The sequence below is a fragment of the Myxocyprinus asiaticus genome, chromosome 35 (genome assembly GCF_019703515.2).
Source record: "Myxocyprinus asiaticus isolate MX2 ecotype Aquarium Trade chromosome 35, UBuf_Myxa_2, whole genome shotgun sequence".
NCBI lineage: Eukaryota > Metazoa > Chordata > Actinopteri > Cypriniformes > Catostomidae > Myxocyprinus > Myxocyprinus asiaticus.
The window spans coordinates 213,917-227,354 of NC_059378.1; the positions used below are offsets into that span (position 1 = coordinate 213,917).

At 37.1% G+C, this 13,438-nt stretch overlaps 1 protein-coding gene across 2 annotated transcripts in view; it reads left to right on the plus strand.

The window, feature by feature from the left end:
- The first annotated feature begins 4,771 nt into the window (after positions 1 to 4,771).
- Positions 4,772 to 13,438, plus strand: part of LOC127425909 (6-phosphofructo-2-kinase/fructose-2,6-bisphosphatase 4-like) — a 34,263-nt gene continuing 25,596 nt past the window's right edge. For both annotated transcript variants that reach the window (XM_051672220.1, XM_051672219.1), the window contains exons 1-2: positions 4,772 to 4,907; positions 11,592 to 11,708. In XM_051672220.1, coding sequence (XP_051528180.1) covers positions 4,859 to 4,907; positions 11,592 to 11,708 — 166 coding nt within the window. In that variant the 5' untranslated portion in view covers positions 4,772 to 4,858. The remainder of the gene's footprint in view (positions 4,908 to 11,591; positions 11,709 to 13,438) is intronic.

Sequence of the window (13,438 nt, forward strand, 5' to 3'; positions counted from 1 at the left end):
ATAACATATGGCCTTTATAAAGAATGTTCCAGAGAGACACAGAAAGGTCAGAATGTTGTGCTGTAACTCACTCTCTCAGCCTATCTTCTGTTGTCACACGCTCTATTTCATTTCAACCTTCTCTACTGCCTTATTTTGTTTTTATTATACTGTTTTCTTCGTCTGTAACACTGTAAACATTCTGTCAGATGGCTCATCTCTCTGACAATCATTGTCGATGTTAGGCTTCTCTGATGAAGAGCTCACAGGTTTTATGTTTGTGTGCCAGATTACGTAAATTTCCTGTTTCTAATGACAAATTAACACACTTATGACATTGTTATATCTTACAGCATTGGCGCAGAATTGAAGTGGGGGATATGTAACCCCACTGCTGTGAAGGGGGTGATTTGTTCCCCAACACATGCATCTGTCCTCGTTAATATTTTTTATCAACGCTGAATTAACTTAGTATGAGATACCTTACAATTGCGTGGCTGTGAGTCTGTCATATTGAGACAAGTCCCCCCTCCGTTGTACGAGCTGGTATCGCCCAACTAGTGTCACGCAATCCCTCTCCAGAGTAGATAGCGTGTCACGTGGTACCTGTCACTTTTCTCAGTGCTGGCCAGGATGGGCCAATCACAGTCGTTTATTATTACTGGATGAGGATTTTAAAAGATGCTTTTATAGATAATGCATAGGAGGATTTCCATTCACAGGTATGAATCCTTGCAATTATCAGTTTTTAATAACTATCTAGTGTAAAATGTCTCCAAAGGGATATAAAACGTTCTGAGATTTAAATGCAGATGCATGAAGGATACGGTTCTCAGAGCGTCAAGCGCCCCCTGCAGGAATAAAACTTTGTGTCTCACACGACACAGTCAGTGGCTGACAGCATGTGCAGTTTCAGTCTGTAGGTCTGTTACCCACATGAAACATGAAATATATCACATGAAACATCAAACATAATGCTTTTTCTGAATGTCTGATATGATTCACAGTGTTTAAATATTTAACAGAATGCAATGAATATAATTTTCTATTTATATGTGCATTAATTTGAACTGTTATTATGCACTGTGTAATATGTAGTAATGAAACATTATACAGTGCATTATAACAGGACCCACATTTGAGCTGTGTTCATTATTTGATGTTTGGCCAATGAATGTGACCTGAGGTCACCGCTTTGTCTGTACTGTAGATACGTGACCCACGTTTCATCATAAAGTTGAAATGTGTTTTTGAATACAGAAGCAGTGCAGTATACAGCAGGTGGATGTTGACATCTCATGAGAGATCTTGTGGCATTAAAACACCTGTACGAGTCTGCTATGTAGGTCTTTCCCATTTAGATTTTAATTGTCTCTTTAATTTGAATATGGTGGTTTGATTCTTGCTGTGACTTTTATCTGCTTTGTGAAATCACATGGTACTTTCATAAAAAGATTTTTTCCTCCAATTAATTCTATATAATATGGTCATTTTATAGACGTTAACCAAAAAACGAACTCTAAATAGCACTTTCTTATGTAAGGATATTACAAAAAAGTTATAGTACCCTATGGTAGTACACTATGGTACTTTGATATATTTACCATGGTAATGACAGCCATATTCATATACTATGGAATATACATGGAAAATAAAAAATACAGTGATATATTGTTTTTTTTTTTTTTTACTTTTTTCTCCAAAAATCATACAGCGCACTTCCATACATTCAACAGTACAGTGGTGGTATCAGAAAGTAACACCATTGTACTTTAATATCTTCAACTGCTACTGTCACTCTGTCAGTCTGGGTTTTTGTCTGACAGGACCATGACATCATCATCCCATGTCTGTCTTGTGTTTTTGGTCGGTCTTGTTTCATGTCTGTAGCATGATGTCTGGATCCTGACCCTTCTGTCTGGTTCGGTTTCAGTTTTGGTGTCGGGATCCGGACGCTAATGTTCAATGTCTTGTCCTGTATTGGTGTGAGTGCATTGTGCTTGTCATCTTGGTGTCAATAATCTATGTCTGTCTCATGACTGCGGACGCGCGTTGCACTTGCTTTGCGCTGTGCGCCTGGGTCGTGGGCTGTCTTCACGTTGTGCTGAGGTTCGCTCACTTCGGTCTGAGGTTTCGGGTTTGTGTGAGGCCAAACTCTCGCACAGGTTTCCTGTCTTGATTTTGTCACCTGTTGTGTGCATCGAATGGCATTTGTCTCATGATATTCGCTCAAGTTTCGTTTAGTGTGAGAATGCGTGGCGTTGCTTTGTTTTTTTGACAATGTGTGGCATTGCTAACGCATTCTCTCATCTTGTTTGTTGGTTGGCATGGTCGTATATTGCCTTATTGTCTTGGCGATGTGCGCTCATGCTATTCGGGTGTTTTGTCTTGTGAGAGCACGTGGCTTTGTTTTCTTTCTGAATCGCCGCATGTCTCTCTCTCTTACGTCATACCCCGCCTCCTTGTTTGCCCATTATTAGTTTATTAGTCAAACCTGCCCTCTCTTGTTAACTTGTTGATTTCTCTCCCTATTTTAGTCTCTTCATGTTTGCTGTCCAGTGCCAGTTCGTCTTGTGCTTGTTTCCAGTCTTGTGTGTTTCCAGTCGGTCTGTTTGTTGGTTGGTTCATGTCGGTCCTGTTTCCCTCATCCCTACCTCTGCCCCAGCCTGGATTACCTTTTCCCCTACAGGGTAGTTTATGTTTGTTTTTCCCCATTTTGGGAGTTTGTGTTGGTTTTTGCCTTTGTTTTTTTGTATTAATAAATTCCTTAATTTTTTTTATTTATTTATTTTCTCCCCAATTTGGAATGCCCAATTCCCAATGCGCTCTAAGTCCTCGTGGTGGCGTAGTGATTCGCCTCAATCTAGGTGGCGGAGGATGAATCTCAGTTGCCTCCGCATCTGATACCGCCAATCCGCGCATCTTATCACGTGGCTTGTTGAGCACATTACCATGGAGACATAGCGCGTGTGGAGGCTTCACGCTATTCTCCGCGGCATCCACACACAACTCACCACACGCCCCACCGAGAGCGAGAACCACATTATAGCGACCACAAGGAGGTTACCCCATGTGACTCTACCCTCCCTAGCAACCGGGCCAATTTGGTTGCTTAGGAGACCTGACTGGAGTCACTCAGCACGCCCTGGATTCGAACTCGCGACTCCAGGTGTGACAGTCAGCGTCTTTACTCGCTGAGATACCAGGCCCCCAATTCCTTTATTTTTAAACTCTATGGTTGGGTCCTGAGCCTCCATCATTCCCGGTGATCGTGACAACAACATGGCACTGAACAATCCGTATTCATATAGCATTTACATGATACTCAAAGAGTACTACGGAATTGCCATGTTACATGTCCAAAATTAATAAAAATACTTTTTTATTAATACTATAAGAATAAAAATGAATCAATAAATTCTGCATAGTGCGCCTGCAAATATATTTATGCTTGTTCAGAATGTTAGCTTTTTCTTTAAAATCTGCAACGAATTAACTCATGGATGACATTGTGACACATTCCTTTTTAATATACAGTGATCAGCCACAACATTAAAACCACTGACAGGTGAAGTGAATAACATTGATTATCTCGTTACAATGGCACCTGTCAAGAGGTGGGATATATTATGCAGCAAGTGAACAGTCAGTTCTTGAATTTCGTGTGCTGGAAGCAAGAAAAATGGGCAAGCGTAAGGATCTGAGCGACTTTGACAAGGGCCAAACTGTGATGGCTAGACCACTGGGTCAGAGTATCTCCAAAACGGCAGGCCTTGTGGGGTGTTCCCGGTATGCAGTGGTTAGTACCTACCAAAAGTGAGCCAAGGAATGACAACCGGTGAACCGGCGACATGGTCATGGCTCTCTGATGCGCCTGGGGAGCGACGGCTAGCCCGTCTGATCCGATCCCACAGAAGAGCTATTGTAGCAAAAATTGCTGAAAAACTTAATGCTGGCCATGATAGAAAGGTGTGAGAACATACAGTGCATTGCATCTTATGGGGCAGCGTAGCCGCAGACCGGTCAGAGTGCCCATGCTGACCCCTGTCCACCACCGAAAGCGGCACGTGAGTGTCAGAACTGGACCATGGAGCAATGGAAGAAGGTGGCCTGGTCTGATGAATCACGTTTTCTTATAGATCATGTGGATGGCTGGGTGCGTGTGTGTCGTTTACCTGGGGAAGAGATGGCAGCAGGATGCACTATGGGAAGAAGGCCAAAATACCTACCAACCTAGGTACCACCTACCAAAAAATTGTTGCAGACCATGTACACCCCTTCATGGCAACAGTATTCCCTGATGGCAGTGGCCTCTTTCAGCAGGATAATGTGCCCTGCCACACTGCACACATTGTTCAGGAAGGGTTTGAGGAACATGATGAAGAGATCAAGGTGTTGACTTGGCCTCCAAATTCCCCAGATCTCAATCAGATTGAGCATCTATGGGATGTGCTGGACCAACAAGTCTGATCCACAATGGCTCCACCTCACAACTTACAGGACTTGAAGGATCTGCTGCTAACATCTTGGTGCCAGATACCAAAGGACACCTTCAGGGGTCTCTTAGAGTCCATGCCTCAACGGGTCAGAGCTGTTTTGGTGGCACGAGGGGGACCTACACGATATTAGGCAGGTGGTTTTAATGTTGTGGCTGTTTGGTGTACATCTATTGCACAACACTGTGCATGCGCAACAATATCAACAGAAACTTCCTCCCAATTCCTTTTAATGAAAGTGGGCGTGTCCACTCGCTTCTCTGCGATTGGCCGCGCTCCAGGTCGATCAGTGGGCGTGTTCGCTGGTGTTTTCACATACTTCTCCTGTATCTTCTCAAGACTCGAGCTGCATCAAAACAAAGCACTAACACACAACACGGACGATGAGGGGAGCAGGCCGACCCAAAAACTCGCAGAATCTGGATCAGAGGGGTAAGGAATGTGAGATTATGGCCGTGTGCTGGCGGAAGCAGCTGCTGTTGTGTGCGCGAGCGAGGAGGGAGATGTAAACAAGACTCTGTCACGTAGGCGCGTGTGCTTCAGACTCAAGTGTCCACGAGGCTTTTATTTGAGCAATAACATTATAATTGTGGGCTTTTTCTGCTCTATGCGCTAAGCATAGGCTCGTTCGTTCACGTGTAAATTCAGAACGTCATGCATATGGTCTAAAAATAAAGGATACTGTGTCTAATGAAGTGCACTTGAATGAGATAAGAGAAGCGCACAGTAGTCCGCTAATGTGCTGCATGCATCGAAATGCGTTGAAGTTTTATGTGCATGTGTGCTTGAATTCAGTGTTGTGAATGACATTGTGCTGAGCACGTCATTCATGCTGTGCAGAATTGTTGAGGTCAAATCATGGCCATGTTTGTTGGATTACTGGCATGGCAGTGAATTGCAGTAGGTGATGTGATAAAAATAGAATACCTAGTGACCCAGAGAGAGTAAAATTCACCATGCTTTCATTAAGGTTAGCAGCGAATAGAATGTGATTCAGTGAAGTTGCATTCTTACAGAGCATCATGCAATCTTACAGGGGTTGTTGTGGAGTAATGATTAACAATTTAGGCCGGTAATTGAATGGTTGTTGTTGATTTATACCACAAATAAACAAAATGATCCATGAACTATCATTTAATCTAACGTGGTGGAAGTGACATTCAGTTTCCCTGACAAGAACAGACTAGAACTAAGTAACCAAAGATTATATGTTATTATGACATTGCAGTATTATGTGTATAGTATGACTACGAGAAACACTGTTTGACCATCGGCTTTAACAGACCACAGCTGCAGCCAGGCACGTTAAAACAAGTATTACGGTCATATGCCTGTAGTTAATACAGTATCTGACTGGCAGATGTGATTGTTTGGCTGTTGTGTGCAGGAAGGTTGATAAATGGTGATAAAAATAGCTTTCGCTGTTTGCAAAATTACTTTTGAAAGATTCTCAACCCACCTTTCCTTTTATATTGTGTTGCTGCACAAGAAACACTATCTGTGGAAATCTGAGTGTTGAATGAAAAGGATCTGATTTATTAAAGATTTAATGCAAAGTTGTTTAATATGATGCATATGCAAAATATGATGTGAAAAGTGTTGGGTAAGTTACTTCAAAATAGTAAGCCACTACAAATGACTAATTATTTCTCTAAATTTTAATCAGACTACTTTACTAATTACTTCATTTAAAAATAATCACATTACTAATTACTTTTAAGCTACTTTCTAAAGCACTTAAATAATCGCATTACTAATTACTCTTAAGCTACTTTCTAAAACACTTAAATAATCGCATTACTAATTACTTTTAAGCTACTTTCTAAAACACTTAAATAATCGCATTACTATTTACTTTTAAGATACTTTCTAAAACACTTAAATAATCGCATTACTAATTACTCTTAAGCTACTTTCTAAAACACTTAAATAATCGCATTACTAATTACTTTTAAGCTACTTTCTAAAACACTTAAATAATCGCATTACTATTTACTTTTAAGATACTTTCTAAAACACTTAAATAATCGCATTACTAATTACTCTTAAGCTACTTTCTAAAACACTTAAATAATCGCATTACTAATTACTTTTAAGCTACTTTCTAAAACACTTAAATAATCGCATTACTAATTACTTTTAAGCTACTTTCTGAAACACTTAAATAATCGCATTACTATTTACTTTTAAGCTACTTTCTAAAACACTTAAATAATCGCATTACTATTTACTTTTAAGCTACTTTCTAAAACACTTAAATAATCGCATTACTAATTACTTTTAAGCTACTTTCTAAAACACTTAAATAATCGCATTACTATTTACTTTTAAGATACTTTCTAAAACACTTAAATAATCGCATTACTAATTACATTTAAGATACTTTCTAAAACACTTAAATAATCGCATTACTAATTACATTTAAGATACTTTCTAAAACACTTAAATAATCGCATTACTAATTACTTTTAAGATACTTTCTAAAACACTTAAATAATCGCATTACTAATTACATTTAAGATACTTTCTAAAACACTTAAATAATCGCATTACTAATTACTTTAGAGATACTTTCTAAAACACTTAAATAATCGCATTACTAATTACTTTTAAGCTACTTTCTGAAACACTTAAATAATCGCATTACTAATTACTTTTAAGCTACTTTCTGAAACACTTAAATAATCGCATTACTAATTACTTTTAAGCTACTTTCTGAAACACTTAAATAATCGCATTACTAATTACTTTTAAGCTACTTTCTAAAACACTTAAATAATCGCATTACTAATTACTTTTAAGATACTTTCTAAAACACTTTTCCGTTCAACACATTCAAAATAATGTCTATATTACACACAAGTCATACACTCAGTACTTCACATTTCTCGTTACTGGGGCCATAACTCATGTATTCTACATAATACATGAGACAATCATAACCCTATAATGTACTTAAAAGTAATTAAATTAATTGAAAGTCAGTAACTGTAATCTGATTACAAGAATTTAAAATGTAATGCATTACACTACTTTTTGGACTAAAAAGTAATTAGATTACAGTAAGTAATTACTTTGTCATTGGATTACACCCAACACTGAATGTGAAGTGTTCTTTATAGGGTCTTTAAACTTTGCTTTAAACACAAACAAGGATGTTTTAAATGTAATTCATATTAACTGTGCATTATGACAATGGACTGCAATATGAAGTTATTTGTATGATTGTAGGGCTTTTGTGGTTTTCTGGGTCCTCCAGCACAACGACTTAATCTCAGTTTCAGATCTGTAAATCATTACAGTGTTTCCATTTAATAAGGAAATTCATTGGAATTGCTTTAAGGGGATTGATCATCTGTGGTTTGTGAGCAACACTGTTATTGCATCAATACACATATCTCTTTATCATCAATGTTTTTCAAATGAGATATTACACTGATCTAGTTCAGACTATCTAGTTTAAAATATGTAAACTCCTCCATATAAATGGTCATAATATAAAGCAATCTGTTTACATAAATAGGTGTGGTGTTTGACTGGCTATTATACTGACTTGTTTTTGTATGTTGCAATATTATTATTAGTAGAAGTCATCTATTATTATGAATCAATGTTAGGTGTGAACGTTGCTCTCACAAATCACACTGTTCAAGTCAAATCAACACACGCCTCTCTCGCCATCTAGTGAATCACTGATGCACAGTATGATGTATTGTTTTGCATTACATGTATAAATATTGAGGTTTGTGCAGACCTTATTTGTTTCCACATAAATTATTAGGGAAACTAGGCAAGTGCTCTCATACCAAAACTCATGTTGTTCTTTCTTTGTAACTTTCTTTCTTCTGTGGAACACAAAAAGAGATGTTAGACAGAAGTCTCAAGTCACTATTCACTTTCACTGCATATTTTCTCCATACAATGAAAATGAATGGTGACTGAGACTCTGAGTGCCTAACGTTCTGCCAAACATCTGCTTTTATGTTCAGTGGAAGAAAGTCACACGGATTTGGAACAACACGAGGGTGTAAGGATGTCTACACCCAAAAGGCTCTGTGAGAGCCAACGTCATAAAACTCTCACACAGAAGAGCATCTCCACCTGAGACAACACACCCTTCTGATTAAAGACCATAAAACGCAAATCTCTCTCACATCTGCCCCCTCTCTCACCTCAGGTCACTTTTGGGTCACCAAAAAGTTATGACTTATCCTGTTCTGTAATGTAAAATGTTTTCTGATCATACATGTTTGGTATCATTCAAGAGGTCTCAGTGGTCTCATTCCCTTTCAGCAAAGTCAAATCACAAGATTTAAGAACTTAGTAAAATACTGTATTCTATCAGGGGCATGCCCCCCTCCCAGATCTCTCACAGAGACCAGATGCTGTATGCAGATTAGGTGCATTCTTTGTAAACATCAAACGACCTATTCAATCACAAGTTTCAAAGGTCCACTTACAACTCCCTAAATTGTAAACCAAATCCAAGCTCAAGATGACATAGGAATCGGGGAACCTGTAGTCAGATATCCCACACAATTGCTGTATGTCACTTTCTATTGCTAGGTATGTTTGTTTGACTTGTCTTTTATTTTTAAGAATGTTTGTTTATTCTGATCATGTGTGAAATTGGCTTTGATTGATTTTGTAACTTCTGTTTTAAATCCTACCTGGCAAATAAATTGTTACTTTTGATTTATTCTGTATTCCTCCGAAATCATTTATCACCGGTAGATTCGAGGGACGCCTTTTGTTACTCCAAACTTATGTCCAGGATAATGATCATTACTGGAGCTTATGAATAGGAGGAAACCACTTAAGACTACCAGTCACTGCTTATTGCCGTCTTAGCAAGTTGTATGAAACGTGACTAAATAAAACTATCATCTGGTTTTGAGCAAGCAGTAGGCGGCTGAACCAGATGATATTAGTAAACTCTGCAACCGCTGTCTATGAATGGGACTGGCGATTTTGTGTCCGTGAGATCTATGTAATTAATCGGCCGGTATATGACTCTAAGCGACAATCAGGACCCGAATGAAAGGATAATGAAAGTTAGGATGATTCAGAGTAATCAGTAACTTAAAAAGATTAAATTAAAAGAATGATCAGAAATCAATGAGCTTAAATCTAAATTAGAGGTTCAATTTAAATTGGAGTCAGATTAATAAAAAATTGGAGTCAGTTAAAATTAATAATGGAGTCAATTGATAAAATGCAAATAAATAATACGTGTTTTTGGTTCAGCGCTCAGAAAAGACAGAACAACGCAGAAACATTCAAGTGCTATTGGAATCCGACATCGGACCAATAGTTTGGTTTATACCCCTTTTTTACAAGGATGAGTAAACAATGACAGAATTGTCATATTGTGTCAACTATCCCTTTTTAGGAATATTCCGGTAATCAACATTATGACATCCATTTGTGGCATAATGTTGATTACCACTAAAATTTTGACCCGTCCCTCCTTTTCTAAAAAAAAGACACTTACAATGGAAGTCAATGGGGTCAATTTTTGAGGGTTTAAAGACAGAAATGTGAGGCTTATAATATTATAAAGCATTTACTAACCTTTTCTGTGTAAAGTTATATCTAATTTTACAATTTTGTTGCCATGACGAAGTAACACCGTAAACCTTAAAACGACGATTTAAACAACTTTATAGCTCAAATAATACACAACTTTTAACAGGAGAATTAATGTAAGTGATTTTATAAAATTATAGAAGATTAAAATTATTGAGATTAACCAAAATATTTCTTAAAGCCCCCAGTTTTATAGCAGAGATGACCGTTTGATTCCAAATGTAAGAAAGGGAATCTTCTGGCAATTTTTAGCCTTAAAACACTTTATGATAACTGTTTCCTATAATAACCGTTCAGTCATTTAAATCTATTAACGCCAAAGGATGATACCTGATATGATTTATATGATTTTTTTAATGGCTTTTCCAGTTATCACAAACGACTGTGATTAGTCCATCCAGAACAGCGCTGAAAAAGGTAACGTGCCACGTGACATCGATCACAATTGACACTTGAATAACAACTTCATTAGCTGTTGGATTGAAAAAGCACAGGGAAGAGTTCAAATATAAACCATGTCTGTACCGTTCGTCCCATTCTACACTCTTATATTTCTATATAAATACGCAAAGTTTTTTTTTAGATTTACGGTCCGTTGAGTCTCGTGTGCTGATGTTCATTTCTGATCTGGTCTCTGAACAATAAAATGAGTTTAATAGAGAAGAACACGGAGCGATGAGATAATCTACTACCCTGAGAGCTCACCCAGAACCCTTTAAAGAAAATGTGGGCTTCCAGAGTGACACATTAGTGAAAGGAAGGGTACGTACAGATGATCGGATGAGAGATGCTGGAGTCAGACGAGAGTTCTCATGTACAAACACATTTACATGCTGTTGGGTTGATTTTTCAACAGATTCATTAGATGTTTTTTAATGTCTCATTAAGCTTATTATAAATATTATGAGGTATATATTGTAACTTTTCATTAATAACAGCTATTCACAAATATTACATTATAATGCATGTTCAAATATGCTAATTCGAATAGTTATTTTACATATGTTAATGTCATATATGATCATTACACCTTTATTAATGATAATAAGTAATCCTCATTATAATTTCTGCATGTATTATAATTACTTTGCTGCCAGATTAGCATTTATATCCTTAAAAATGATCGTGATCAGGAAAATGTGGCTGTTTGTTTTTTTGTTTTTTTTAAAGAAATATTTGTATTAGTATTTTTAATTATGGGATTATTAGTGCTGTTCTGTTGTGACATCATCTGTCAATCACAAGTCTGTATTAGACTGAATTCTGGCTGTTTTTTTTTTTTTTTTTTGTATATTGGTTAAACATTGGTCTATTTTATTTTAACATTAGACCGTTTATGATTGAAGGGCAAAGTACAAGTTTTAAATTGCAGGAGGATGTGGACATTATTATAATATTATTTAATTTGACATGTGGAACTACAGAAGTGACCTATGTCCTTTATTGACAGATAGTGTTGCTGTTACAGCAGACTGTTGTTGTGTGACATACAGTATCTCTGACCTGATGTTTTTTTCTCTGTTCCAGTATGTATGACCAACTGCCCAACTCTTATAGTGACCGTGGGTCTGCCAGCCAGAGGAAAGACCTACATTTCCAAAAAACTCACCCGCTACCTCAACTGGATTGACGTTCCAACAAAAGGTACCTGATGCTTGCACGAGATTATTCAAATGAGTTTACTGTGCATTACAACACTTGAAAGATTTCATCAGCATTAGTGACATTAGTTGAAATGCTCATATTTGAACAAACATTTAACACTAACACACCCTGTTTACATCAGACCTGAGCTTCGCAAAAGCAAATAAATCCCATTGTAATCTATTAATCTGTGTACAGTTAACAGATACTACATTCTACAGCCTCTTTATTTTACCATCTATCTGAAATAAAATTATTTTACTTACCAAATTATCGTGTGTGTAAATCTTTTTGCTTTGAATTTTATTCTTTATATATCTAAATAACTTCTGACTGTTACATTACATCCAGCTCATGATGTTTCTGGTCTCTGGTCCACTAACTTAAATAATCTTTTGTTTCTAACCACATTTATCAAGAGTTTTAGCAACTATAACATTACTATAATAACTAGATTGAAAAGTTTGTTGAGAAACTTTATGTTGGTTTGAAAAAGCATTGTCTGAATGTAAAAAAAAAAGGTTTAAAAGCTTTTTAACAGATAGATAGATAGAGATAGATTAGCATTGCTAGCATGTTGCTAGGCATTGCTAGCATGTTTTAGCATGTTGTTAGGTATTGCTAGCATGTTTTAGCATGTAGTTAGGCATTGCTAGCATGTTTTAGCATGTAGTTAGGCATCGCTAGCATGTTGCTAGTATGTTTTAGCAAGTTGCTAGGAGTTGATAGAATGTTGCTTGTATTTTTTAGAATGTTTCTAGGGGTTGCTAGCATGTTTAAAGCATGTTTTAGCATGTAGCTAGGTATTACTAGCATATTGCTAGGCGTAACTGGCATGTTTTAGCATGTTGCTAGGCAATGCTAGCATGTTTTAACATGTAGCTTGGCAATGCTAGCATGTTTTAGCATGTAGCTAGGTGTTGCTATCATGTTTTGTTATGTAGCTAGGTGTTGCTAGCAAGTTAAAGCATGTTTTATCATGTAGCTAGGTATTACTAGCATATTGCTAGGGGTAACTAGCATGTTTTAGCATGTAGCTAAGCATTGCTAGCATGTTTTAACATGTTGCTAGGTGTTGCTAGCATGTTTTAGCATGTTGCTAGGCAATGCTAGCATATTTTAGCATGTTGCTAGGCAATGCTAGCATGTTTTAACTTGTTGCTAGCATGTTTTAGCATATTGCTAGGCAATGCCAGCATGTTTTAGCATGTAGCTAGGTGTTGCTAGCATGTTTCATCCTGTTGCTAGGCAATGCTAGCATGTTTTAACATGTTGCTAGGTGTTGCTAGCATGTTTTAGAATGTTGCTAGGTAATGCTAGCATGTTTTAGCATGTAGCTAGGTGTTGCTAGCATGTTTTAGCATGTTACTAGGCAATGCTAGCATGTTTTAACTGAACTGTTCCAAAACTGAAACTTTTTTAATTGGTACTCCGAATGCTGTAAGTAAATGTAATGCTTTGGAACTTTATGTGGATGACAGTTCAATGATTCCTGCAAACCATGTGCAGAACCTGGGTGTAATCTTTGATGCACGGCTTTCTTTTATCACACATTTTAAAAACATTACAAAAGTGGCCTTTTTCCACCGTGTTTATGTGTCGGAAAGTTAACACAATGACACTCTAACACATTCATAAAACTCACAGTATTGTTACAGTTCACATTGTCTACATGAATATTGAAATCACCAATTAAAAAAATAGCTTAGCAAATTGCAATGGTAAGTGTC